The 23,411-nt window shown below is 31.7% G+C and overlaps 4 protein-coding genes across 8 annotated transcripts in view; 2 read left to right on the top strand and 2 right to left on the bottom strand.

Moving 5' to 3' along the window:
• LOC108745124 (protein kinase C and casein kinase substrate in neurons protein 1) overlaps positions 1-9,675 on the bottom strand; it is a 49,717-nt gene extending 40,042 nt beyond the window's left edge. The window contains exon 1 of one of the 2 annotated variants that reach the window (XM_018481202.2): positions 9,360-9,675. The gene's annotated coding sequence lies outside the window, so the exon portion shown is untranslated. The remainder of the gene's footprint in view (positions 1-9,359) is intronic. The other variant, XM_018481200.2, reaches the window with a different exon arrangement.
• A 295-nt stretch (positions 9,676-9,970) lies between these two features.
• On the top strand, positions 9,971-11,283 carry LOC108745125 (ADP-ribosylation factor-like protein 1). The gene is made up of 4 exons (XM_018481203.1): positions 9,971-10,150; positions 10,206-10,422; positions 10,488-10,599; positions 10,656-11,283. Exons 1-4 carry the CDS (start codon positions 10,147-10,149, stop codon positions 10,863-10,865), a joined length of 543 nt encoding a protein of 180 aa, XP_018336705.1. The 5' UTR covers positions 9,971-10,146; the 3' UTR covers positions 10,866-11,283.
• Positions 11,284-11,602: 319 nt separating this feature from the next.
• LOC108745123 (DNA polymerase delta catalytic subunit) lies at positions 11,603-18,531 on the bottom strand. 2 transcript variants are annotated; one of them, XM_025975757.1, is made up of 16 exons: positions 18,355-18,531; positions 18,025-18,289; positions 17,717-17,976; positions 17,264-17,487; positions 16,614-16,744; positions 16,095-16,276; positions 15,453-15,686; positions 14,853-15,018; positions 14,561-14,726; positions 13,939-13,981; positions 13,540-13,801; positions 12,863-13,096; positions 12,629-12,801; positions 12,323-12,572; positions 12,138-12,267; positions 11,603-12,054 (listed from the first exon to the last, which is right to left on the bottom strand). In XM_025975757.1, exons 1-16 carry the CDS (start codon positions 18,408-18,410, stop codon positions 11,666-11,668), a joined length of 3,165 nt encoding a protein of 1,054 aa, XP_025831542.1. In that variant the 5' UTR covers positions 18,411-18,531; the 3' UTR covers positions 11,603-11,665. The 2 variants fall into 2 exon arrangements, with proteins under 2 accessions (XP_025831542.1, XP_018336700.1); XM_018481198.2 differs by lacking the exons at positions 13,540-13,801; positions 13,939-13,981 and adding an exon at positions 14,119-14,380 and having other exon boundaries at positions 14,518-14,726.
• A 545-nt stretch (positions 18,532-19,076) lies between these two features.
• Positions 19,077-23,405, top strand: LOC108745101 (ectonucleoside triphosphate diphosphohydrolase 5). Of its 3 annotated transcripts, XM_025975747.1 has the most exons (10): positions 19,410-19,511; positions 19,627-19,747; positions 19,803-19,964; positions 20,360-20,439; positions 20,751-21,006; positions 21,239-21,757; positions 22,615-22,671; positions 22,734-22,840; positions 22,892-23,017; positions 23,050-23,405. In XM_025975747.1, the coding sequence occupies exons 1-9, from the start codon at positions 19,467-19,469 to the stop codon at positions 22,967-22,969; spliced, it is 1,425 nt and encodes a 474-aa protein (XP_025831532.1). In that variant the 5' UTR covers positions 19,410-19,466; the 3' UTR covers positions 22,970-23,017; positions 23,050-23,405. The 3 variants fall into 3 exon arrangements, with proteins under 3 accessions (XP_025831533.1, XP_025831532.1, XP_025831530.1); XM_025975748.1 differs by lacking the exon at positions 19,410-19,511 and adding an exon at positions 19,077-19,343 and having other exon boundaries at positions 22,892-23,405; XM_025975745.1 differs by having other exon boundaries at positions 22,892-23,405.
• Positions 23,406-23,411: the final 6 nt, after the last annotated feature.

The following is a 23,411-nucleotide window of genomic DNA, read 5'->3' as shown; positions in this document are numbered from 1 at the left end:
AACCCCCATAACTTTTTATGGGGGTGAGACCGCCACGAACTTTTTATGGTACAGTGGTGGGGGAGACCTCCTCCTTCGATCCCCCCATCCCCACCCCAGAAGGGGGTAGGGGCCATCATCTAGACCTTTACCAAATTTAGTATAGATAAGTGCCTATTCGCTATTCTGGAAGCGAATGATAATATCGTCAAAATATTTAAAAATAGCTCTTCAGTAATATCTTGATGAACTTTATTACATGTAAATGGTCATCATCACAATCACGGAGGCGGTTCAAATTTAAACGAATTTTCTGGTACACCAGTTTAATTCAATTAGGTAAAACAAGAAAACTATGAAGAAGAGATAAAACACAGACATTTTAGTAATGACAATCTAAATTAGATACCTCACCCACGTAATAAAGTAAGTACAAATATAATTATTTCTTCTGTATGTAAACATTACGAATATAAGGCGTTCTCAAAAGTTTTTAACCGACTTCAAATAAGTATATTTTAATGGATTTACACCGATTATTCCGAAATTTTGCGTTGACTAGCGTGATTTCTCTTTTTATTTGAATGAGGACATTTTCAAATTCATAATACTTAAAATTCAATAAAATCGGTTCAGCAATTTTAAACTGGTTTTTAAGCTCGTTTGAGTCGCTTCTCGGTGGATTTTTCTACGTCATTTAAACAAATCTACTATGTTAATATTCTATATTGTGGAGCAGCTTATTGTACTTCATTATGCAACTGAGTGCATTATCAAACAATTAGCAACTTAAAATTATTATAAAAAAAAATAAGAACTGAAAACAGACTTGTAATTTTATCGTAGAACCCATCCACCTCTTTGATTTTCTTGAATTCTTTGTACATTGTGTAGTTTCGCATACTCAATAAGAATAATATGTAGTATACATACGGGGTGTTTCTGGAATACGTAGAAAGCTTTGGAGGTTGTTAATTAGATGCGATAGAGTTGTAAGAAAATCACATGAAATTGCAATCCGAAGGCCCTGTGCGTGAATCGGCAACGTATAGAGAAATTGCGATAACAACTAAGAATCTACATCGATGAAAAATGTAAAAAGTGACAGTTATTGATTTAGACGCCCATTGCATTAACAATTAATTTTTTTCTTTATTTTTAGTTAATCTTCCAAAATATAAAATTTAAATATTTGCATACACCTAACGATATGACTTATGAGCAAACCTAGGACAAGAAAATTGATAACTACAATACACCGCGTGATATTTTTTGACTACCACGGTACATTACAACACATACGTGAACGTCACGAGTAAACATACCTACGCGGAAGTTGCGTAATAACTGCGGTCAACAACGGTATAAGAGGAAATTAAGTAGTGTAAAATATATGTATGTATGCGAAATGCTATGTTGACCATCAGTTAGTTATCAGTTAGTTAGTACTTTTCAAACAGGAAAGTAATTTCACATTATAAACGAGTACCTACCTAACATGTACATATTTATACAAACGTAAGTAACTGTTCCCAACAGTTAAATATAGTTAGGTACGTGTGTGACAGTTACATTTACGTAAATGCTACAACAAAAGAATATTATTATAGGTATATCTCTGGTACATCGTGACAACATTAATCGATCACCATGTATAAATATCTCATTATGTCATTACAGACATAGACGTAACAATATACTGATCGTGAGTTGACCGTAAAAAAAGGTAACAAATTGAATGGAGTTTCAAAATATTTAATGATCAATATAAAAATATTAAATGGTCAGTAAAAAAATATTTAACGGCCAGTATATAAATTAATTAGTCAGTATACTGCTTACTAGTACGATTAGGTTACTTAGTTACACCACAGGTATTTGAATATGGACCACCCAATGTTAGAAATTCGAAAAAGGTTGTTAAAGACGTGTTTGGAGCGTGACGTTGTACGGGTGCGAAACATGGACAGTGGGCGCGGCGGAAAAGAAAAGGTTAGAAGCGTACGAAATGTGGTGTTATAGGTAAGGATAACGTGGGTAGAAAAGGTTAGAAATGAAGAGGTATTAGAAAGAGTAGGAGTCAATAAAAACTGGCGAGATAGGTTGGTAGGACACCTTCTCAGGCATGAAGGTCTAGTCAGAGACATATTAGAGGCAGAAACGGGAGTTAGGAGGGGTAGAGGTAGACCTAGATTAGATTACAGTTCGGAAATAGTTAAAGATGTGGGTTATTCTAATTTTAGGGAAGTTTTAGGAAAGAGTGCAGGTACGTGTCCAAGCAGTCTTAGGACTGACAACCTTATGATGATGATGATGACCAAACGTTACTGACCATATGAATTTAAAGGCACGGGTCAGTTGATGTTCGACAACCTTTGTATAAATTAAAAAAGCGGAACAGGGTCTTTCCGTTTCATCGAAAGTATCCACGAAGCCATAGAATTTCGTGGGCTACTATCTTAACACAATTCGCCATGGACATCCAAGAAGGCCACTGCACTTATTTGTACCTAAATGCATAAATGGAAAATAGTGTTCGTTTCTACTGGATATTTACCAAACCTAGTAAGCTTCTGCCGTCATAATGGTACCTACGTATCACCACTGGAAAGTTGGTAATTGCGCATAATGAAAGTTATGTTAACATAAAAGTAGGTAAAAGCTCATTACAACGCTGTACTCTCGTTGCGAAAATAGATATTACCGTAATTTTGGGCTCGGACGTTTTCCGGAAATATGACTTTTGTCTGAGGTTCTAGAAAAAAGTCTTGATATTTGAATGAATGAATTAAACTCCAAGCCCAAGATACTGGTGTTCCGCAAGTTAAAATTGTGAGCACAGCAACAGGTATAATCCATGGGATCCAGAAGCATTGTTTGGAAAACTCAGGAAAGGCAGTGAAAAATGCAAAGCAACTGAGCAACAACTAATGGAATTATTCGAACAACACCAAGTTGTCCTTGAACAATTTCATGAAGGGGCGAATGTCGTTGTACAATAAATGAACATGGGAGGAGTGCAATCCATTAGATAGACACCAAGAAGACTACCGCTGATCAAGAAGAAAGATGCCGAGAAAATCATATGCAAAAGGACGAGGCAGTAAAACCATCGACCAGCCCTTACGTGTCGTAGGTAGTTTTACTCAAGAAGGATGAGTCAATACGTTTTTGAGTGGACTTAAGTTAAAATATGTGAAGAAGAAAGATAGCTGCCGTTTGTCTCAAATCGACGATACTTTGGACACACTAGATCGCCAATATTATCAACGTTAGGCCCCAAAAAAGGATACTGGCGTGTGGATTTAGATCCTGAAGTCCTTGATTTTATATCTAAGCTAAGTTATCCTCTACTACCTGGGAAATTTATTTTGAACACCGATGCTAGTAATATTAGGATAAGCGCGGTGCTATCTCAAACACAAAACGGATTAGAAAAATGCATCGGCTATTTTAGCAAATTTCTATCCGAGCCTAAACGGAACTGCTGTGTAAGCAGCCGGAAACTGCTTGCTGTAGTGATGAATGTGGAGCTTTTCTACAAGTACCTGAAGGTCAGGTAGCACGTTAAACAGTGAGAATTACAAGCGAATACCGAGTGACAAGAATATAGTGACCAGTAAATAAACATTAATAATACAGTGTGATATAGATAAGAAGTAGTTTCAATGTTAGTGTCGCCGTATACAATAAATAACTGTAATTACATTATATTCACTTGTTTCATGATTCTGTAATGTCATCGAAACCACAACATTTGTGAAAAATTTCAACTTAATCGTTTACTGGGAAGCAAGTGAAAAATTGGATTATAAGATTTGATTTTTATTTTTATTGGACAGTTTTGATATTAAATAAGAATGTTTAAAAATGCAACATGCTGAAGAAAGCTTGTTGTTTTGCTTAATAACAGTAACCATCGCGCTTGCCTATTAAGTTGGAATGATTATAGAAATTGAGTTGACACCAATACCCACTTCTGCAATTCAACCTTAGGATGAAGTATTATTCTTATTCACAGCGGCATATCTACGTTAGAATTATTGGTTTCAATTCGCATTAGGAATCATTTTTAACTGGCCCCGAGCGAAAGGTCTTCTTCAGCTTTTATAGAAATTGAACATGTAGTGGCGAGTTGGGGGGAACTAAACTTTCAAATAACGTCTCCATATTTTTGGAAAAAGTTAATTATCCAAAGATTTGTTTCTGAATCTAACCTTGAGGGGTGTTGGTAGGACAAATGAGACAACGAAATCAACAAAGAGAATCGAATGACTTTATCTCTAGAATATTATTGCCTCAGAATTTTCCTAAATTATTCTAGAAAATGCAAAAAACTTGGACTTTTGAGTGGATTAAACATTGTTTAGATGTCAACGAGAAGAACAAGAAGTCGATTAATCATTAGTGAAATTGCTCATCAAGAATTTGTCCCGCAGCTGTTCAATCAAGGATTAAACTTATGGAACCACTTGCACTGGAGTCGGTTTCACAAAAATAAAAGACCTTACTACCGTCATATAGGTTCTGAATTCTATTTATATAGATAATAAAAACCAGGTGTTAAACAATAACAGAGCAAGTTTTGAAAAAAGAAATAAAACAGAGGTGTCGCACTTACCGTAATCACCACACCTTCGATTTCGAAAGGTTATTCCAAGACGGTGGAATGCAAATGGTAACTGTTTTGAAGATAATTAAATTATTGATTGATATCGATCATCCCGTTTATAACCTCGCATTGGTTTGAGCAATACCCCACCAGGAAACGATTTTGATTACAAAAATTACTATGAGTTCACATTTTAGAAGTAAACTTTTGGCTTAAAATAGTATAATGTAACTACCGGTAAGTGATTTCCATCATCAGAATACGAATTGCACAATCTAATATGAGCACATTCTATTACAGAAAGCGATTCTTTTTTCTACCTAGTTAAATACGTTTCTGTTGACGGATGAATTTTACGATCGCATACGACTAAACCCATTACTGTTAGAAGACATTTAGTATTTTCTTCTTTGCCTCTCTTCCGTCTAGGAAACTAAGAAGACAATTTACACCTGCTACTATTTATTAAATTAATTTCCACTGTTACTAGTAACATTGTTGTGAAACAAATACTTATCACGGAAAAGTAGTCAATCAAATGTCAATAGAATTTTTACTTTTAAAAGGCCCAGTAAAATAATTTGAAGCATGGTTTTATAGGCAGTCATGGGACAGTAATTTGTAACATGTGACTCTTATTATAGTCTATACACCTATATAAAGGGGAAATGTACAAAACAGTATTAATAAGGGGAAGACCAATTTGGGTTTAGAATAAATAAGAAATGCGGGAGGCCATTTTAACTTTATGGGTGACAATAGAGAAAACGATAGAAAAAGGGAGTACATAGAATTCGTAGATTTAGAAAAAGCCGAAACAATGTTGAATGGGACAAACTGTAGGGATGAGATACAGAATATTAGAAAGGGAGTCAGACAAGGATGCACACTGCCACCGATACTTTTTAATCTCTACGTATATCTAAGATGCAATATACATCATTAAAGGCAGGATAAATTTAGGAGTAGATATACAAGGGCATAAAATTGGTATACTTAAATTTGCAGATGATAAAGCAGTATTAGGATTTAGCACAGAGGAGTTAGTGATAGTCTTAAATTAAATGGAAGCAGTATTGACAACAACAATACGGTATGAAAAGAAATAAAAGTATAACAAAAATATTGGTATGCAAGGAAAGAAAGAGTAGGAAAAAATGAATATAAAGTCAGGAGACGAAAAATTAGAAAAAATGGCTGATTTTCGGTGTCTTGGAACTCAGGGGGGAAGAAAACAGAGGAAAACATAGTAGAGTCGCCTTTAACAAAAAGAAGTCACTTCTATGCGTGTGAAGGGTTAATTTAGAAATTAGTAAAATATTGTTAAAGGTATGTATGGAACACGGTTCTGTATGGGTATGAAACGTGGACAGTGAACGTGGCATAAAAGAAAAAGTTAAAAGCATTTGAAATGTGGTGTTATAGGCGAATGATGAAGATGCCGCGGATACAGAAGGTTAGAAATGAAGAGGTATTGGAAGGAATAGGAGAAGAGAGGACTCTATGGAAGTCAATTAGAAATAGGCGACTAGGTTGGTAGGACACCTTCTCGGACATGAAGGGCTAGTTAGAGACATATCGGAAGAAGAAGCAGCAGTTACGAGGACAAGACGTAGACCCAGATAGATTACTGTTTACAAATAGTTACGGATGTGGGATGTTCTAGTTTTAGGGATAAACGAAGATTAGCTCAGGATAGGAAAGACTGGAGGTGATTGTCCAAGCCGTTTAGGACTCACGACATTATGATGACGATGTCTATATATATATATATAAAAAGCATACAATACGCATACCTTTTAATTGCCTACATGCTTCGAATAAAATGTAACTACACAATGAATCACACTCGAGTTCACCACCGCATTTGGGTAACCAAAATTTTCCAAAAACTAAGAATAAGTAAATTAAGGAAACGCAATTATCTATACGTGAAATGTATTGCAAATGCCAATAAAGATACGCAACAATATTTAATATCAAATTCCATTTCTAATCCGTAATCAATAAGATAAACTGTTACAATCATGGAAAACCAATGATGCCATTGTTATTTTTTAAAAGTTTGTGCTTTACCTTATTCTAAACATATGAATAACTCAATAAAACAAATTTTAATAGTATATACTGTGTTTTTCATTGGAAACAAACAGAAACGGCATATAGAACAATCTGGAACAAAAAAAATCGAAAAATTGGGGGCCAACTTCATAGAGGTTTTGGATGTTCAAGTTTAATTTTATAGAAAGCTGTTTGGACTAGATAGCACTATTATAGTATACATATATCAGAAAGGTTTCGATTAGTGCAGCACCTCACGCTATCTGATACAGCATATTGGACGTGGAAACCATTTCTTCGCACAGTTTTCGAGCTTCGAAAAATTGATAATAATAATCAAAAGTTGTTTAACCAAACCTAACCGGAGACAATTTTTTTTGTTTTATTATAGCACACTGCTGTAAAACACAGATCAAACAGATTATATATGTTCAATGAAAGCGGTATCAATGAAGCCAAATCAGGGATCGGATACTGGGGGAGTCAGTGGAGTGTAGGCGAAACTTGGCTACTATCACGGACAGGGTTGGATTAAATAAAACATATTAATAGTTGTGATAAAAAGTACTTACAAAACGTATAATTAATTTATAAATTCATAAGTATTAGTGTGGTATAATGGACAATAAAAACATATTGCTGCGCGGAACCCTCAAAATGTCAAAAAATATTTTATATTATTAGTTATCTAAACAATTGAAATTCCACCACTAAAACGATCAGATCTCCACAATCATCAACAATGTATTTCTCCGTAATTGAACAAATAACAACCGCATACTTAATAAAATAACAACAATGTTAACACAATGCATCTCTCACAGCGACTGACGGTGGAGTTCACTTCGTTCGTGCTGTCTTTACCTATGATTCTAACTAATCAGCCTTAAGTTAGGTTGGATCATAAGGTTACAGTGGGTAAAGATAACACGAATGAAGTGAATGTTGTAGAAGCTGTATACTTTCTTTTGGGAAATTGTTTACTTTGGAGGTCACGCTGAACTGTAGGACAACATACTACAATTTCATGAAAGTAGGAAGTGTGGCTCCGAAAGTAAATAATGTTTGTTTACAGCAATGTGCTGTATAAAAAAAAAATAAAACTGCCTCAGATTGACTGTGGTTGGGTTGGGTTTGCTTCAACTACTTCCGATTTTTAATTTTTTGAAACGAAAACTATACAAAAAATGGTTTACATGCTCAACGCATATATTTATACATAGTATACGTATATTATTTTTACTTGAAATAGGATAAGGAAAAACTATTAAATAACTCGTGTTTATTTACGGTCCATTACCTTGAAAAAACGAATTATACAGAATAACTACATTTTCGGAAACAATTTAAATGGTTGGAAAGATGTCAACGTAGCGGGAAGCTGTTTGTTTAATGGAAATTCCTATCCCTCGTCCAATGTAGGTAAGGTTGACCAGTTTCGTTGTCTACGTTTATGTATTATATAGAATTATATTAAGTACCTAGCCTGTGATTTTCTAACACGACCGGTGACCCCCAAAGACCTCCGTTTAAGATGTAAGACATTCGATAGTCCTCGGCTAACTCGCCAAGGCAATTTTATAATAACAAGACCTAAGAATAATTTAGCTGTTACTCTCATCTTCGAGTAATTGAGATGATAATAGAAGGGTCCTGGCTAATGACCGATATTTATTTAAGAAAGCAGATGAAGAGACATGTTCACTTAAATTCTTGTAGAATTACAATCAACAGAGAAGAATATTTTCATTTACTTTGATCATAGTTATCAGCTGCATAAGAAACAAGAATTTAAGGTTCGTACCTAATTCTTGTCAGATCAATATTATTTATCAATACATGTACAGTCTTTCTAATCCGGTTTAATAACTGTAATCTAATCGTTATGTAAAGGTTTGAGATTCCTTACGTTTCAAATAGAGATACATACAATTAAATTTCTCCAAGAATTTTGAGAAGTAAAAGTAGTAGGTGTTTTAATTTTCTATTTTTTAAAACTTAAAACACATTTAAATTTTCTAGTGTCTTGGACAAACATTAGAATATCGAATAATAGTGATCATTTTATACAAAGAAAAAAAATTTTTTTAATAGTGTAAATAAAAAAGGACAGTAACGACAACACTCACTTAGCTCGGGTTGCCTTTACCTACCGTGACCTTATAATTCTAAATTTAAGTAAACCGTATATAAGATAGCTTGATAGACAATGGCCTGCCGTGTCAATACCAATCATTTATAAGTGAGGGCTGAACGGATGCTGATTGCAAAATTTAGATTGCAATCAGACACCCTATATATTGCGAACATTGTAGGCATACATACGTACCAAACAAGAATATGAATAGCAAATCATAGAAACATTTAGAAACGTTGACGGAAAGTTACGTAGTAACACACAGATGTGTTAATAGTATGCAATGATGCAGTTTTAATGCTTAAAAACGTTTTCCGAATTACCACAAATTTAATACTAATTGTAAAAGGAAAGACAGGCATTTAACCTGAAAGAGCTGATTTCGTTCATATCTTCACCACCTATAATTTTTAATCCTACAGGTGCCTAATGTGACCTTGAAATAATGCAACTTATCTACTTTAAAACGCAAGTGTCTAATTCTAAAAATACATTTACCACATCAGAATGCATAATATTAAATTATATTCGTTTAAGCAACCAACAAAAGGTCATTAATTTTACCATTACCTGTTTATGAGAGAAAGGAATGTAACAACCTGTAATCAACCTGCACTGTTATCACTTCGCACATATAAACAACGCTCACTAACTATCTTTTGTACATATGCCACAACTCTTGAGTTTTTTAACAAAACGGTTAGCACATTTTCGACACGTTCTCTGACACCAACTGCCACCAAACAGCTTGCTCGCTTGCTGCTTTTACATTCTACCAGACCGCTTCAAACCGTACAGTCGCGACACACACACAACAGCTCATCTAAAGTTGATGGCTGTATGCCCTGTATGTTGTACCGTGTAGTAACGACGTCAACATGCAAAGCATATTTGACATTTGATTCACATGTATTCGTGGCATATTTCTCTAGATGGCAATAGCAATCAAGTAGTTATAAAGTACCGAGGAGAAGTTTTATAGATTTCTAATCAATTTTGCAAATAGATCAATTTTTTATTTAAAATTCACCACCATTTATATGAATATTTACACAAATGTAAGACTTAGACAAATATTTGCACATTCTTGATTTTAAAATAATCGGCTGCTTTTTATTATAGGATCTATTCCTCTTTTGTGCGATGATATGATAGTACATTTGAACTACGACCATAGAATTAAAACAATAAACATGCACAACATGACAATTGAAGTGCATGTACACGTCAAGCAATAAACCTATTAAGAATATAATGATTGTTAATAAATGAATTTTTATTAGAAAGAAATAATGAAAGAGAACTGATAACGTAGGATTGCGTTAGAAATACTTTTGTAAAGTTTTAGGCATTGGCAATGGGTAAATATGAAGAAAAACTATTTAGGTTATATTTCATATAACTTGTGTATTTTAGGTGGTCTCCTAAGTTATTTTAAAGGCCTTTTTGGAGCCCGTGAGATGAGAATCCTTATTTTAGGTTTGGATGGTGCCGGCAAAACCACAATCTTGTATAGGTTACAAGTGGGCGAAGTAGTTACTACAATTCCAACAATTGGATTTAATGTAGAACAAGTACAGTATAAAAATCTTAAATTTCAAGTTTGGGATCTCGGAGGCCAGACAAGCATTAGGTCTGTTAATTAAAATGGAAAATTCACTATTTTTCATCATGCATATTATTAACGTTTTTTTCTAGGCCATATTGGCGATGTTATTACAGTAATACTGATGCTATAATTTATGTGGTTGATTCAGCAGATAAAGAAAGAATTGGTATATCTAAAGATGAACTTTTTCACATGTTAAGGGTAAGTATTTTAAAGCAATTTTGAGTAAACATGGGAATTACTTTTGTTATTTTTAGGAAGAAGAGTTGCAAGATGCAATACTAGTTGTATTAGCCAATAAACAGGACATGGCTGGATGTATGAGTGTGGCTGAAGTTCACCAGGCGTTAGGTTTAGATGCATTAAAAAATAGAACATTTCAAATATTTAAAACTTCAGCAACCAAAGGTGAGGGATTGGACCAAGCAATGGATTGGCTTTCAAATGCACTTCAATCTAGAAAATAATTTATTGACATCATGTTTTTGTACAGTACTAGTCCTTATGAATCATTTATGTTTATTGGTACCCATTGAACTTCAAAAATTAAGAATAGCTGAAGAAAATTTACTTTGAATTTAAATATTTAACATATTTTTATTATGAATTAAACAGTTGCCCATAATTTGTTTCATGTATGTAATTATAAACATATTTAGTTTAAAAATAATTGAACGTGGGTTTCATAATTATGGCAAACCTATTGAAAAGATTTAATGTAAGCTACATTTAACTTTATTTTATTAGCCACAATGTAAAATTCTCTGTTTGCAATCTTAATATGTATATGTTGTAAGTATTCTATTTATTTCGCAACTTTTATCATTCCTTGAGCGAGTTGTAATCCAGTTATCATTAAACAAACTTAATTTTTACCATTTGTAAGCAGTTTTTTGTTTGTCAAAATTGCCATAAAACCTTTATCATAGCAACAAAAATAATTTAGGTTTTGCGTAATTCTTTACTTATTTGGTTCAGAATATGATTTCAATTTACATCATTTGGAAGCAATGAAAATTTCACCACATAAAATCCAATGTTCTATTTTTTAATTCAAAGCAATTATTCATATGCCGTCTCAATGTATCTCATAATTTTTTTTTTCTGAATTTTAAACTATTCTAAAACATACAATTCAAATTCGGATTGAGAGACCGTGATCGAAATGAACCATTAAAAGAAAAATGTTTTTTATTATTCATAAGATTAACAATACTTTTTGAATGCACGCATTTAATTATTTAATTCAACTTACTGAGTAAAATTATCAAAAGTCCAATTCCTCTTCTTCAAAAACATCACCAAACCTTGCAATCCTTTTATTTGCTGCTTCCAATTCTATTTGTACTTTTTTTCTAATATAAAAAATTGGGCAGTCCCTGCTTGTACATAATATTTCTTGATGAAGAGAACCCATGCACCTCTGGCATTCTGTAAATAGTTTTGAGAATCTTTCTTCTAGCAACCTGTGATACCCCAACTCTTGTTTATAATAAGTTGCTTCCTTGGGTTTACAGTAAGCACAAAGAGGTTCATTTTCATATCCCTTTGGTAATACTGATCGACAACCCATACACGTTTCCTTTTTCTGAGTAAAAGCCGCTAGGGCTCCGACCCTCGAAGTTACAAATGTTCTCGTTCTTGTATGCTCCCCTCCTAAATAAGAACATTTAGGTTGAAATGATTACATTATAAAAAGTATTTTAGCAAAAAGAAAATAAAATATTGTAAACACTTACGAAGTAATATAGACTCTGCATTGTCGCCAAGCACTGGTTGAAAAATTCTCACTAATGGTTTCGATAACTGATTCTCTAGGTAATAATTCGAATCTATTGGAATATTATTTTCTAGCACGTAAATAGGATCCTACAAACACAACATAAATCAATTTTATAATCGAGGCTAAATTGCTTTACAAAACCTCAGCTTTCTCGTAAGCTCTTGCACTTTTTGTTGCTGCAATGATAACATAAGGAATCCGATCACCCAATTTTGGAGCATTACCTGGATCTCTTTTGGCAATTTTCTTAGCCAACTCCACATGAGCCTGTTTTGCAGCATAATCGTCTTTAGTAAGTTCTTTAGTTATAACTAATTTTGAAATGTCTACATTATTCTGAAGCAAATTTGATATTACTTCTTTTGCATAAGACACAGCACCATCCGGATCCCTAAAACAAATTCGTTGTTAAAAAATAATTTCTAAAACAAGTATATGAAAAAATACCTATGAATTAGTAGCTTTTGTAAACAAGTGCTAATGACATCAACTACCAAAGTACAATTGTCTCTTCGTACTGTTTCTATTCCTTTGCAATCCATTTTGTCATATTTGTCTGGTTTTGTGAAATATAAACCAGCATAGCGTTTTTTGTTTATCAATAAATACGGAAAATATACCTAAAAAGATTAACAAAAATTATAATAAACATTTATATTTTATGTTTAATAAACACGTTACTTTTTCAAATTCTAATTTAATGGGTTTTACGAATTTGCTACTGATCAATTCCGCAGCTTCTTTTCCTAATTCCATGCTTCTCTGTATGTCACTCACTTTAAAATTCACCATGACGGAGTCTGTGTCACCATAAATAACTTTAGCGTCATTTTCGTAACCATTTTTAACATTATAGTGTTGTTCAACCTCTTGGCGTGTCTGCTCAATCATGGAACGACCGTACGCAGTAACACTCTAGAAAAAAATTAAAACAAATAAATGGATAGAAAAAATAACATTATTATTTTTATTNGAATTTAGCTATAAATGTTGAAGTTAATTTTGTTTGCTGTGAAACAGAGTGGGAATAGGTCAATAGAAAACACTAGTATTCGAGTGACCTTTTCCCATCTCTAAATTTTACATAATTTTTTGTTTTTAATGGAATTATTTTTTTAATGGATTTAATTGGTGACATACAGGATTATTACATCTTCGTTCTGTTAGAATGAAAACAAAAATTGTTAACTTTAAGTAAAATAAAACTAGCATTAACTATTCATTAAAGCCGTGATTTCTTCATGTAATTTTTATATAAATAATTTATATTGGACACCAAATTTCTATTTGCAGAAGAACCATGGAAGAAGCTAAACAGACAAAATAAGCAGCCCTCGGAAATTACAAAAATTACTTACACCCGATATTTCCAAACAGGGTAATTTTCCAACTTGGGCCCCAGTAAAGCCATAAACCGAATTGGCAGAAATTTTTAAAGCCAACTGTTTACCATCTAGCACGGCCCTCATTACAGGATCTGTTTCTTCTTTTAATTGAGTCTTGGCTCGTTTGCGAGCAGCTAAAAGCTGCTCCAAAATTTGAGGCAGCAACCCCCGCCTAACACTTGCTTTTACAAACTTGTTATTAGCTGGAGTTGTTGTCACTTGATCGGGATTCAAACTAAAATAGTTTACATATAGTGTAGTTCGAAATAAATTAAACAAACGCAGGAATAAAAGAGAAAAAAAACAATATATATCGGTTCTGATTATTTTTCATACAAAGTTATTAAGGTAACAATGTTTAACCTTCCTTACCCCAATTTTTCAGCAGAAGATGTTCTTAATAAAGTTGTATAACATAAATTATGCGCTATCATAATACTGGNTTTATATAAATAATTTATATTGGACACCAAATTTCTATTTGCAGAAGAACCATGGAAGAAGCTAAACAGACAAAATAAGCAGCCCTCGGAAATTACAAAAATTACTTACACCCGATATTTCCAAACAGGGTAATTTTCCAACTTGGGCCCCAGTAAAGCCATAAACCGAATTGGCAGAAATTTTTAAAGCCAACTGTTTACCATCTAGCACGGCCCTCATTACAGGATCTGTTTCTTCTTTTAATTGAGTCTTGGCTCGTTTGCGAGCAGCTAAAAGCTGCTCCAAAATTTGAGGCAGCAACCCCCGCCTAACACTTGCTTTTACAAACTTGTTATTAGCTGGAGTTGTTGTCACTTGATCGGGATTCAAACTAAAATAGTTTACATATAGTGTAGTTCGAAATAAATTAAACAAACGCAGGAATAAAAGAGAAAAAAAACAATATATATCGGTTCTGATTATTTTTCATACAAAGTTATTAAGGTAACAATGTTTAACCTTCCTTACCCCAATTTTTCAGCAGAAGATGTTCTTAATAAAGTTGTATAACATAAATTATGCGCTATCATAATACTGGGATATAGAGAACTGAAATCTAATGTTGCAATGGGATTGGTATAGTAGCCACGTATAGGTTCGATTACTGTAGCACCCTCATATTGATCAGAACTAATACTTTGATGATGTGTTGGCATAAAGTAGCCTGCATCTTGAGCCTACAGACATATTTAACATGTATATTAAGAATGTCTTTTAGTTCGCTTTTTTTAATAAAAATTATTAAATTTAAAATGTCCTTAATACAAAGAATGTGCCCAAAAAAATCATACAATTTGACATACGTGTCTTAAAAGTTGTGCGACAACTTTAACCTGCTCTCCTTTTGTTAGTAAACTTGTTATCGGAACCCCCGTTACCCTTGCCATTTCCACATCATTAGTAAAACTTTTAACGTGATTCATTAATCGTAGCGGCAAATCAGCATCTTTTATACAATAAACTGCCAATCTAAAAATTAAAATAAATAATATTACGTGGCTCGCACAAAACATTCAGTCATGTAGACGCTACCATTATGAACTGTTTTGATGTTCTTGATTTTTTCCAAAATAGGCACAAGTATTTTTTTATTTGATGGTACCAATCGCAACTATATATACACGATATTCAAAATAAGTTTACGAAAATACAAGTATTATTTTGGCGCACAAAATCACGCACGCGTGAACCGTATAAGCGATTGTTTTACACTCTTTTTTTAATGAAAGTGGAATTTGATATTTGGTGTTTATACCTTTAACCTACGCAAAAAATATTTCCGAACTGCTATTAAATACTTAAAATTATCATTATTTTGAAATTAGTTTTCAAGAACTTCTTCAGTAAGTTTTCTAAATTTAAACATCAAAGGGCAACGACAAAATAGCTGAGAAAATGTTTACCTGCGTCTAGTCTGATCGTCACCATTTTGCAAATCGGTTATGATACTGTAATGTACATCTTCCTTTTGTTCCCCCAATATTTCCTGACAAACATTGTTTAAAGTATACGATCGTAATTTGAAATCTCGTTTAACAACAGTTAACATGTCATAGACAATCCGACCATCCACATTCACTGATTTAAACAAACGTTTTCCGACCTTCGTTTGATTCATCGTTTCTTTTATGACTGATCTAAAAAAAATATGCAAATAAACATATCATTTTTATATAAAATTAAAATTCTGTCGACCCACTAATACGTAAGGCAAATCTTGGCCCCTCCCCCACACATAACAGGACCGTAAGGCTTCCCCTCCCACCAGTTAGCATTACGTAATTTGTAGAAAGTCCTTTAGATGTTATACATACAACGTTGGCAATTACTGTAAGACTTTGTGGTTTCTTCAGAAGTTACATTGCTAATTGTGTGTTGTACTTTTGCAGAAGTTACACATGACGAAATAATTATCAATACAATTAAAAGTGTGGAAATTATTTTTTCAATTTTTATATTAAAATGAATTCCCACAAAGTACAAGTAGAATCAATCAAATAAGTATATAATTTTTAGTTATTAAATAATGATTAACGTATGGTTACCTAACAGATAATATTCTTCCTAAGAAATCAAAAGTCTTTAATTTAAAATGCTTGGCCCTGTCCAGTAAATATGGCAAATCAAAATTATTGATGTTATAACCACTTAGAATATCTGGATCCACTTTACGAACGAAATCTGCCCATGCAGACAACATATTTTCTTCTTTATCATAGCAGAAAACCTAAAATAATTTTAATATTCGGTAAATAAGAGAAACACTTAATAAAAATATTATATGAATAATGTATAAGTATCATGGTCTCCAAATTAAAATTTTATTGTAAGTGGTGAAAAATAAAGCAAAAACAAAATTAATTCATTCACAAAGAAGTGAAAATGACAAACAACATACAGCCAGTGATGGGTGATTATGTTGTTTATTTTATTAATTAATGATGTTTATTATACATTCGTTAAGGTGAAAACACTGATAAGGTAAACAGTGGTTGTTCTTTTTGGGATCCCTCTTTGGAGTGACTACTGTATATTCTTTAAATTGAATGCAAGGAGATATTTACCTCAGCATGACTTATTGGCGCGCAAGTATTTAAGGTGAATACATTCCTATGAAACGGTTCCTTGCTGCCATGTAATTGAATTACATTTGCGATCTGTATTACAGGATCGATATTTGGCTCAGGAAAAATACCTTAAATATAAATTAAAACTTTAAATTTTCTAGGATGCACTTTTTCTAAAACATCAGCTATTCGATAAAAACTCAAAAAGAAAGGCAGCAGAATATTTTTAACAAAATTACTTATTGTGGTAGACAATTGTCTGGATATGTGTGATCATTATCAAGAGTATTTACTATTAATTTATAATTTATTTAAAAAAATGGGAAAGAAAAAATATATAATTCTAATTAGCTATTCATTACTGAAACACTTTCACTTTTACAGACTTATATTTGCATGAAGTACTATTGTTTTTTCTAAATTAAAAGCATAGTCTAAATTAATATAATGTCTAAACATCCCTTTCTGATTTATTATTTAATTCTTTAATACTTTTTAAATATTCCAGTAAATTGTCCTACATTTACAGCATTACAGCACTCACATAGATAATAATTTTGATGAAATTACTCCATTGCACTTTTTCTTCATCAGTTTTTAGTGAATTAAAATTTTACTTCCAATTTTTTTAAATTTGTTATTTGTACCTTTTCGTCCTGCACATTCAATATCAAAACTTAATATTCTAAAAGGAGCAACTTTTGCCCATTCTCCTTCTGGATTATGGGCTATAAAGTCCGTCCATGCAATATCACCCTCAATTTGACATGCTGAACTTATGGGTCTCTCAGTATGTTCAGTACGTCTAAACCACTTTCCAGCTGGTAATTCTATCCATGTACAACCCAAAACCTTCGTATCAACCATAAATCTAGGAAGAGTGCAAATCATAACTTTTTACAATAAAAAAGCAGCTTAACTGAATCATTAAAGATGATATGTTGAATTTGCCTCAGGTTAAATCATGTTTATATTATTGTTGTATGTTGTCCTTATTCTTACTACTAATAAAACCTGACACTTTTTCTTAATTTAACTTTTGAGTGCATAAATAGAAACAATTGTATAATAAATTCGCAATTAATTAAATAAAAACTGACCTCAAATCGATATCAATATTAGCTTCATAGAAAACAAACTGATGAAGAGATAAAGGTTGATATACAGTAGTAGTCTCTAAAATTCTCTTGGTTGATGCTACTAGTTTTGGTAATGCAACAGTTATTCTCATAAACTTTTGATTATCATCTCCTGTATATTCCATCAATGATTTACCCTTTACTATTTCCATAAATAAAATAGGTTCTGTCGTGTCTTTATTTCCTCGCATATCCGCAAATACTGCAGCATTTAACTTATCCTGTAAAATAACCTATTAAACAAAGTATAATTTTCATTTTTTATGTACCTTAAAAGCAGATATTTCATCTTCTTCAAACGCCTGTGGCAAAGAAACATAAAAATAAGGAGAAAAACCGTGAATATGTAGACACACGCTGTTTTCTTTCTCAGTAACACCAAATATTCGCATAACCGGTACTGATCCTGTCTGAGCTCCAGGCATTCCACGGAATGGTTTATCAATATAATGATCTATTTCCAACTGTTGAAACTTAAGAGTTGTATCTTTAGGATTAACCTTAAGTATTGGAGGTCGTCGAATATCCGCAGTTCTGTTCATATTTATATTTAAGCAATTTAAAGAAAAAAATATAGTCATAAACTATAAAATACTTACCGCGCCTTTTTCCCAGGACTGTATGATCCAAAACTATTAGGACGTTTTTCAGACATATTGTAATAATCGAAATAACTGCAATATAAATGTTTTTTAAATAACCATCATTAATTTACAGCTGTTTTAATAGTTATAAAAACGTAAAATTATGTGGTTATGTCTTCTCTGGTTATGTTTCAAAATACGTTCAGCGCCAAAATATCGAGAGCATCCGAGGATATCCGAAGTCAACAATTTCCAACAGCCCTACTATTATTAGCCGGGAATTTAAAAAATTACAAATAAGCATTTTCTGATAACAACAGAATTTTGATTATAATATAAGTGTTCATATTGGAATTTTTTATAGACGAAAGGCTCTTATTATTGTTGTTATTTTTATACTTTTTATAGGTTTTACCTTATATCGTATCTATCTATTTTATATATATTTTTAGTGGATAGGGCAAAATCAGCCAAAATCAAAGTATCGTAGTAGATGAATGGAACGGTAAAGTTTATGTCCATATTAACTATTGTAGAGTATTACCAATTATATCTATTAAATATCTTGGCCATTTATTGCCAAATGAATAATAATTAGAATACCTACATCGTAGAGTTTATTTTTTGTATACCTATGCAGGTATTTCGCGGTTTTACTTTTTACATTCACATTTACTAACAATATAGAAAACTCCATAATAATCTATGATAGGCATTATGAATTTAGTTAACAGCCTTGAATGATAACGGGTTTTATAAGATTGCAAGTAATAATTGCTTCGTTTTAAATAATGACTGGCCTTTTTTTAATTTATTTCAAATACAACGTTAACATTATTATCATATCAACTTATTCTGTTTAACGTTTAGCATCATTATTTTAGCTAGTAAAAATCAATACTACTCCTTGCAAACGGTCGTTATTTCTCGGAGTTAAGTTTTACTCGTGGTTTTCCTAAGAAATTTGAACAACTAAGATGAATTCGGAATTGCGAAGAAGAAAAGTAAGCTAGATTTTACTTTCTATTTTCCTTAATAATTTTCGCCAGTGTTACGCTAGCCAGGCATAATAAATTTTATCGAATTAATAGATTTATTATTTTAAGATTTTAATAATTTGTAATTCAATGAATGAGGAAATTATGTCTGGATACGAAATAATTTATACTCCAGTAAGAAAACATAATTTTATAAATTAAATTACATAACCTTACTTCTACTGTATATTTAATTGTTATAATAATGTGTAATATTTTTATGTTAAATAATTAACATTGTGTATCATAGTTAAAGGACCAAAGTTATCGACCTCTTCCAAAAAGGCAGTCAAAGGAAGTGCAACCAAATTCACTACATTTCTCACTTTTGTGTTTGATAATAAGTGGATCAATATTAACATTATTTTTTGGTAAACAATTAATACTAAAATGATATTTTGCTTTATCAAAGATTTAATATTTCAGTCGTATATTTAAATGAAATTCCCTGGCACCTAGGACATCGAACTGTGGATAGTTTAGCAAAAAATATAATAGGATATTATGAGCCTGTTCATGCTGTTATTATTGATGCAGGAAGTACAGGATCACGAGTTTTGGCTTTTACATTTCATAAGGCATATTTGGGTTAGTAAAAGTTATTGTATTTAATGTAATTTTATTTATATGTGGTAATTCAATTAATATCGGAATTTATGTTTATATGACCTTTTAATTTGCTAGGCAGTATAAAAATAATCCACTTTTATTTTTTATTTTTTTTAATTATTTTACTGTATAATAGACAAAGACTCATTTATTATTAGACAAAAACCTAGCTTTTCAAACTTAAGTAATAAATATGTTTTTACCATTTAGCGTTGACTTTTATAAATTTCTTGACATTTATGTTGGAATTGTGTGCTTAATGTTAGGGCTTATCTTTATTATTGTCTCATTATTTATCTACATGATTATTTTAATTATGCATCCTCTTATTACTCTATATTTACTAATTTTTAAACATTTATTTTATTTTCTAGATGACCATCTAGTTTTAGATAAGGAGTTATTTGAGTATACTAAACCAGGCATATCTTCATTTGCTGATAATCCTAAGAAGGTATGTTCTTATATCTTATCTTTATTCTATGCATTGTGTATTCTTTATCTTGTTTTTACTTTTTTACTTGTAAAAAATACAAGTCGAGGACATTGCAGTTCGTATTATACATTTGTTTTATTTTTAATTAACTAATAAAGTTTTATTTTTTTTAAATAATATGTTTTACTTTCGGTTGTATTTGTGAAAATTTTTAGGAATTTTTTTGGCAATAGCATTATTTCTAATTTTATCGGCACTTATGTGTGTTGCTAATGCGTCTGTAAATTTGTTGATTTGGTCTGTGTAACGATTTTAATATCGAATTTTAGGCAGTAGAATCGATCAACTCTCTTCTAGAAAAGGCGAAACATGAAATTCCTGAACAATATTGGAATAAAACTCCACTTGTATTGCGGGCGACTGCAGGTCTTCGACTTTTGCCAAGAAAACAAGCTGATAATCTACTTAACGCCATAAAAGAATTTTTTAAACAAACGCCTTTTTTAACTAAAGAAGATTCTGTTGACATTATGGATGGAACAGATGAAGGAATTTATTCCTGGTTTACACTCAATTTCCTTTTAGGTATGCATCTATTACAAGTGGTCCATTTAAGTTATCCTCCTGTGTTTTATTTTCTGTTTTAAATTGTTTTTGCATTGATTAAATAATTTATTTGTTAATTATGAAGGAATATGTCACAAAGACTATTGAAAATTTCTGTGCCGCTCTTTGTTCTGCTATTTTTTCTACCTTTATGTCAACTTTTAAATAATACAGTAAGAACAGTTAATTTGAAAAATTGCTTTTTACTTAGAACGTTTTTCGGGAAATGCTGCAAAAACGGTTGCAGCACTGGATCTTGGAGGTGCTTCGACGCAAGTGACCTTCAGTCCGTCAACCCCAGCAACTCTATCAAACAAAAATGATATTCATATGGCCAATACACCTAGTGGTTCGATGCCTGTATACACACACAGTTTTCTTGGTCTGGGACTAATGGCAGCTCGAAAACACATTTTGACACTTAATGCAAAAGAAAATGAAACTGAACTGATTACAGAATGCGTTAATCCAGTAGTAGATAAAAAAAGATTTCATTTTAATGGAAAGGACTACTATGTAAGTGGTTTGAAAGAAAAATATAAGACTTTGAAGAAGCCAGGTAACAGTTTTACAGTCGAGGAAGAAATACCTGTTGTCAACTTTGATTGGTGTTCAAATGAACTAGTTGAATATGTTAAGTCTAAAGCAAAAATTATTGCAGAATTGCCATCAAAGCAAATTAATACTTTTAGTTACTACTATGATCGAGCAGTTGAAATTGGATTAATTGGTGAGTTGTTTATCTAATATTATTATTGATTTTTATGTACCATTTGGGTTTAATTCGGTTTTGTGGAAAAATACGTTTTCAATGCGCTATTAAAATAAAAACAATGAAAGTTATTGTGTATATCATACATTGTTACGTTAATTTAATTAAATTGAGATTATTTTGATGGTTTTTAAAAAATTGCTGTTGCCTCATTGCTTTACAGATTTTGTATTATTCCTGAATTCACTTTAGACGGTTTGTTGTTGGTTGCAGTGTTTATCTGCGTTCTGCATGTACCCCCTAAGTAATTTTTCTATATATTAATACATTAGTAGAAAGTTGCTTAAAAAAAAGTATTATTCTTCCTTTTGGGAAATCGGTAATGATTCAAAGGATTAAATGATGGGTAAATAAATTATTATGTATTTAGCATAAAAATATAGTGTCGCAAAATCTGCACTTTATAAGATAAAGTAAAAAAGGGCACTCATCTCTAAAGTTGTGGGATACACATATATTGGAAAAGGGTGCCACCAAAAAGGGCGACTGTCTCTCCCTGTAGAGATTTGAAAAAATTTAATCAAATGCCAAGCCATTTACTGTCTGATTTATAATTCCCAAGCTATGCGAAACAAAGAGTTCAGAGTTTCCCAATATGGAAAATATTGTGAAAATGATTCATTTAATATTAAATATAGTATTCGTCAACGTAAACAAATAAATAATGTGAACAGCTCCTGAGTTTTTCTTTTTGCACTATTGAATGTATACTGAATTAGTATTATTTATACAGTTTTAATCTTAAAATATTAATGTAGGTAATATATGATGGAGTATTATTACATCACGTTCAATTTAAAAATGTCAATTTTTAGATGAAACGACAGGTGGTCAAATAACAGTTTCTGATTTTGAAAGAGCTGCAAAATCTGGTAAATAAAATAAAATAATAAATTTGGTGTTTCGGTGTATGTACTGTTATTTTTTGTTACAGTCTGTTCAGAAGCTAATGACTCTCAACCTTTTATGTGTTTAGATTTATCTTTTATTTGGATTTTACTTGAGAAAGGTTTCGGACTAAGATCGGATACGAAATTATTTGTAAGTTTATCACATTTTATTAATTTATCTCGTTAATTGTGTTTTTTGCAGATTTATAAAAAAGTGAATGGACATGAAATAAGTTGGGCTTTAGGTTTAGCATATAGTTTATTAACCAGAAATAGCTAAGTCTGTATAATTAAATTCAATGTTTACTAGTAACTTGCTGTGCCTTTTGTGTAAATAATATTTTTATTGATTTAACAAAAGTTATTAGGCTGTGCAGAGGTTATTCCATTGACGATTTAATAATTTTATTCTCGCACAAATTATATAAATGAAATTTAATAATAATTATTTGTATATTCCATTTTGCATCTCATTCCTCTTTCCTAGTGTGTGGTATGTGTGAAGACATTTAGTGCTGAATGTAAACCATTTCGATTTTTGTCTATTTTCTTTTTAATAGGTAAAATAATAAGATTTTTTATAACGCATTTATTATTACAGCAAATACAATTAATTATTAATAACGTGATAACAAAAAGAAATTTTGTTAAGGCCAACTTTTCTGGTATCTTATTTGACAAAAAAAAAAAAATAATCAATAAAATCAAATCAATCCTTTATA

This window comes from Agrilus planipennis, unplaced genomic scaffold, assembly GCF_000699045.2.
Source record: "Agrilus planipennis isolate EAB-ADULT unplaced genomic scaffold, Apla_2.0 scaffold37, whole genome shotgun sequence".
In the NCBI taxonomy this organism is placed as follows: domain Eukaryota; kingdom Metazoa; phylum Arthropoda; class Insecta; order Coleoptera; family Buprestidae; genus Agrilus; species Agrilus planipennis.
This window is presented reverse-complemented; position numbering and strand designations above follow the sequence as displayed.